Source organism: Cricetulus griseus, assembly GCF_003668045.3.
Source record: "Cricetulus griseus strain 17A/GY chromosome 1 unlocalized genomic scaffold, alternate assembly CriGri-PICRH-1.0 chr1_0, whole genome shotgun sequence".
Classification (NCBI taxonomy): domain Eukaryota; kingdom Metazoa; phylum Chordata; class Mammalia; order Rodentia; family Cricetidae; genus Cricetulus; species Cricetulus griseus.
In genome coordinates this window covers 226,273,740-226,279,631 of record NW_023276806.1, presented here as the reverse complement: position 1 = coordinate 226,279,631, position 5,892 = coordinate 226,273,740, and the positions used below count along the sequence as shown (strand labels likewise).

At 38.7% G+C, this 5,892-nt stretch overlaps 1 protein-coding gene across 1 annotated transcript; it reads left to right on the top strand.

Moving 5' to 3' along the window:
• Positions 1 to 4,514: 4,514 nt before the first annotated feature.
• LOC100761658 (olfactory receptor 13) lies at positions 4,515 to 5,453 on the top strand. The gene has a single exon (XM_027389697.1). It carries the CDS (start codon positions 4,515 to 4,517, stop codon positions 5,451 to 5,453), a length of 939 nt encoding a protein of 312 aa, XP_027245498.1.
• Positions 5,454 to 5,892: the final 439 nt, after the last annotated feature.

Genomic DNA, 5,892 nt, shown 5'->3' with positions numbered 1-5,892 from the left:
TGATGAAACACTGATAGTTCTAAATAACAAATTTGAAATGTATTGTTTAAATAGTAAAATATATAAATTCATAGTACAAATAATATTTATTAAAAGAAGGGGCTGAAGAGATGGCTTAGTGGCTAAAAGCACTTGCTGCTCTTTCAAAGGACCCAGGTTCATTTCCCAGCACCCACATGGCTGCTCACAACCGTCTGTAATTCCAGTTCCAGGGTATCTGACACCTTCACACAGACATACATTCAGGCATAACACCAATAAACATAAAACAGAAATAAATTATTAAAAGAAAACTTAAATACTCAACTCAGAGGTTACAATGGCCACAGGACATTGTTTATATAAGAGCAAAGGTTATTTTTAAAGTTTAAGATAATTAAAGTAAAAACATGGTCCCTTTTTATATTAGAAGAGCCAGTATAACAGATGACATTATATTAAGAAGGAGATGAGAACATATATACAAATTAGGAACAAAAAATTAAAGAAAATGCAGTGGTTTTTAAAATGAAAATATAATGCTATGAATAAAGTATATTTCAATAAAATTTAAAAGATAGGAGATGGCTTAAACTTAATTATGTAAAAATAGAAAATTGAATAATAAATATTCAGAAAAATGACTTTATCATAAATATTTTCTAAGTATTCCAATACATTTCACCAGTCTTCTAGTAACAACATATTGTCTTGTTATATAAAAGGTATTGAGATGAGAAAAAAATAAAATGACCCAAGACTCACTTTATGAAGGAATTGATTGAACACATCTCAGTAAAGTGCCTAAACACAAAACTATAACTGCAGTAAATCAGATTGGTGATAGTAGGGAGAAAATGTGGTTCATGAGTTTTTACGTTAGTGAATGAATTAGACAATAAACAATGTATGGGTACAGCTGACTGCTACCTTCAGATATGCACCTAAGCAAGGGTGCAGCATAGGCTCTCATCACCAGGCATTCTAAAGTGACCACGGTTACATTTTCCCTACTAAATATAATTAAATTATTACATCCTTAGTAGGTTAATGAATATGTATATAGTAAAATAACTAATATGGGAATATATATATATATATATATATATATATATATCCTCTTCATTTTTTATATAAGAAAAAGAAACAGATAAAATAATCAGAGAAGTATTTAAGCCACAAAGAAAGCCATCATTAGTTGTCTCTGCTATAGTCCATGAAGTTATAAACCAGGATCAGCTCTTCTGTAGTTCAAGGACAGAAAACAGTAACAAAGATAGCTCTGGGGGAATCTTAACATTTTTTCTTCTCTGGGATCAAAAAACAGAAATTAAAGAAGAGAAATTGTTTCTTGGTGGAAATATTCATTCTTTGTTTGTGCCCAGTCAAATTTACAGCATAATATTTAACAAGTCCCCTTGGGATAGTTTATCCACTTTCTTGACTCTTGAACATGTTCCCCACAGCTGCTGTTGGTCTTATTATCTGATCTTATTTTATGAATTATATTCCTTGTGGAGCCTTGAGTACACACACACACACACACACACAGACACACACACACACACACACACACACACACACACACACACACACTCCTGTATAAATGAGCATTAGTTTGTGAGCATGGAAATGGTTCCAACTTCCCATTAAATGCTATTTAATCTATTTGGATGTCAGTATGTAGAGATGTTTTGAAGATCTTGAAATTACAATGAATCAAGTGATTGCACTACACTGAAGGCACCCTGACATATATGCCATCATACTGATTTTTGGGTGTGTGACTATGGACCACAGTGAGTGAGGACATCAGTGTTCTTGCATCTTGTCTTAAACTTTTCTTCATGGAAAACCAGAGTTAAGAAGAGTAGCATCCCCTTTTCAATGAAAGGGCCACGGTCCAGTGTGTGAGGGTGTCTTCTACTCTTTCCAAGTTTTTCGGCATATATTAGGAGCTGACTGAGCTAACGGAAAAATACAGTCGTTTCATTTGAGAGACACTCCATCTCTGAGGATCTGCTGGGAAGAAAAGAATTCCACACTATCAGCTACTAGTTTCCCTCAGTCTATGTCCAACGTGTCTTCCCATGCTCATTTGTAAGTTTCAGAGAAGTTTCTTGTATAATCTAAACTTTATTTATTATGCAATTTTAGATAGAATGAAATTCACAAGTGAGAAGGTAACTGTTACTGTCTATTCTTTCTAAATTCTTGCTATTAATAGACTTAGCTACCAAGACAATCTAAAAGCTGCCAACTCTAGATACCTAATGTGGGTAATTTTCTTCCATGCTGTTGCATTTCTTATTAAAATTGTTAGCAAGATTAGCTCTTTGAGAGATTTGCTCATAAAGATTTCCATTTCCTCATGAAATTGCTGAATAATGGGCTAATGACACAGAACAAAGGTATCCTGGGGGATACATTTTTGAATGTGAAACTCCTTTTTCTGAGGGGGAAGCAGCAGGAGAATTATTGTGTGTGTGTATCTTTCAACAAGAAAGTTATCTGTGCCAGGGAGGTAAGCTGTCTCCTACACCTGCAACCACAGCATGCAGCAGAATACAGTGCTTGCTCAGCAAATGTCTATGGCTTTTACAGTTTGTGATTTTGCCAATAATTATATTAGTGCTCACAGGTTGTTCTTTTTCATTTGACTCTGCATTCATCATATGAAAATTTTAAAACATCTTGTAATGAAGATAACTTACTAACATATTCCAAACCTTTGTCAAAATTGTTTTAAACATGAAAATAATATTTTATCTTCATTGCTTCCAAATACTAAATACTGTATTGAAATAAATAACCACTTCTCCATACATTGGATTAACTGAATCCTGTAGTTGAATTATTTCATCCTCCCCAATGATTCAGGAATCAGTCTTGAATAAATGGTCAATGAATCTGTTATGTAAAAAACCAACTGGAATGAATTTTAATACTAATAGAACAATCACCTTTGCAGGAGATGATTCCAGTAGTCACAAATATATTTCATAAACTAAGATGATATTGTCTGTCAATAACTTCTTGTATTTGACCCGCAGTAAAACAAAAGATTATTCACTCAGGCTTATGAAACCTTTCAAATATTAAAATGTAACAGACATATTGAGAAGAAGTAAGTTGTGAAATTTTCTGACGTTTTGCTTTAAAGGGGAAAATTTACATGAATTCTGGAGTAAAGAACAAGAAAGCCACAGCAATGGTTTAAAAGTTGCAGTTCATGGCTTAGAAAACCCTCTCTCTGTTGGAAGGAAGGATTTGAAACAGCTAAACAGACACAAAAGAAAATACCACTGGGATGACAAAACAATTCATTTCCATTGTCCTTGAGGTACCCAGCAGATTCTTTTGAGTGTGTGCTACACAGATGTTCCTTAAGCAGGATGGAGGGGAGATGACAGATTTTCTGAGTGTGGGCTGGAGGTGTGTGTGTGTGTAGAAAACGAAGCATGGACGGTAACAGGAGCAAAGATAACTCTGTTCTAACCCTGTGACCATCTGTGGGGACAAAACTGAAAAGACAGTGGTCCCTAGCATAAACTCAGCTAGAGTTATAACAAACTTCCAATCTCTGTCATTCAAGTTCATATTGGGAAGTCATTGTTTGTGTCTTATTAGTACTGAAATGCAGGCCAGTGAGGGTCAAATTCACAACATATTTAGTATTTGTAAGAAAATTTAATGCTTCTATCATGGACATACTCACTCCTCACCCCCATTCCACATGAAAATGACCTTACACAGCACACATGTACACGCCTGTCTGTGGCAACTGAACCACATATCCACCTCCATGATGGGAACTCATGAACATGTTTTGATGAAAATTGCTTTGAACATGAAAGTAACATTTGCTGAAAAATGTAGTATGATAACAGCATTTAGCTTACAAATGCACGTTTCCTTCTGATTCATTTGGAAAATACAAAAATTTTTAGTTAGTGGTGAGCAGGTCAAGAATATCATGGTGGATTTTCTCTCTTTTTTACTTTTAACTTTCTATTTTTATTTATTTGTTTTTGCTTTTATATTCTGAGCAATGTTTCCCCTCCCTCCTCTCCTCCTAGTCCTTTTCCCCAACTTCCTCTCTTCCCCCTCCCACCCACTCCTCCTCCTCTGTTTCTCTTCAGAAAAGGGTGGGTCTTCCATGGATATCAACCAGCCATGGTGTATCAAGTTGCAGTGACAGTAGGCACCTCGTCTTCTATTAAGGCTGGGTGAGGCAATCTAGGAAGAGGGAAGGGCCCCCAAAGCAGGCAACAGACTCAGAGACAACCCATGCTCCCATTGTTAGGAATCACACAAGAAAGCCACGTTTACAAAACTGTAACCATATGCAGAGTGCTCCCCCAGGTCAGTCCCAGCAGCATGCGTGGGTGTTGGCTCAGTCTCTGTGAGCCTCTATGAGCCCAGGTCAGTTAAAAACCACTCAGCACGATATGCACAGGTGCATTGTTTAAGTTACTACCTTGAACATTCACACGGCTAAACTTGGTGAGGTTCCTTGTCTCCTTCACAGGGAAATGGGAAATCACACCTCGGTTACACAGTTCATCCTCCTGGGATTTCCTCTCGGCCCAAGGATGCAGATGCTCCTCTTCACTCTCTTCTCCCTATTCTATGCCTTCACTCTCCTGGGGAACGGGACCATCGTGGGGCTCATCTGCCTGGACTCCAGACTCCACACTCCCATGTATTTCTTCCTGTCCCACCTTGCCATCGTTGACATTGCCTATGCCTGCAACACCGTGCCCCAGATGCTGGTGAACCTTCTAGATCCAGCCAAACCCATCTCCTTTGCTGGCTGCATGACACAGACCTTTCTCTTCTTGACATTTGCACACACAGAATGCCTCCTCCTCGTGGTGATGTCCTATGATCGGTACGTGGCCATCTGCCACCCGCTCCGATACTCTGCCATCATGAGCTGGAGAGTTTGTATTACCCTGGTGGCGACTTCCTGGATTTTAGGAGTCCTCTTGGCCCTGGTCCATCTAGTATTACTATTACCATTGGCCTTCTGTGGATCTCAAAGAGTCAATCACTTTTTCTGTGAAATTATAGCTGTCCTCAAACTTGCCTGTTCAGACACTCACATCAATGAGGTCATGGTTTTGGCTGGCGCCGTATCTGTGCTTGTAGGACCATTTTCTTCAATTGTGGTCTCTTATGCTCATATTCTATGTGCCATCTTGAAGATCCAGTCACGCCAGGGGCGCCAGAAAGCCTTCTCCACCTGCTCCTCCCATCTCTGTGTCGTTGGACTCTTTTATGGTACAGCCATTGCCATGTACATTGGGCCTCAACATGGGAACCCTGATGAACAGAAGAAATATCTCTTGCTATTCCACAGCCTTTTTAATCCTATGCTCAACCCACTTATCTATAGTTTGAGGAACAGAGATGTCAAAAGTGCTCTGAAGAGGATGTTCAGAAAGGAGGATACCTCTCAAGAGCCTTAAAGAGAGAATAAAGACCTTGCAAAGATCTTCGAATTACTTTCATTCAATATTGAGGACACGTAAATGTGTTCAAAGGTTTCCTTTCCATTTTCTTACAAGAGCCTTCTCCCACCCTCCAAAAATCTCTGTGTATTTCTTCTTCCATTTCTTTAAGTGATTTTTCATTTCCTCTTTAAGGGCCTCTATCGTGTTCATAAAGCTGTTTTCAGGGTGGTTTTCTTCTGCTTCATCTGCATTGGGATGTTCGGGTCTTGCTGTATAGAACCCCTAGACTCTGGTGGTGTCATATTGCTCTTTCTGTTGTTGAGTGTGTTCTTACACTGTCATCTTCCCATCTCTTCTTCCAGTGGGTGCAGGTGAGGCCTCTCCTGGTGGGTGCAGGGTCTAGGTTCTGATGATGGCAGCTGCAGTGCTGGGTGGTTTAGGCTGCTGCCAGGTC

Coding starts and splice junctions, on each gene's coding strand:
- LOC100761658 (XM_027389697.1), top strand. CDS start 4,515: ATGGGAAATCACACCTCGGTTACACAGTTCATCCTCCTGGGATTTCCT.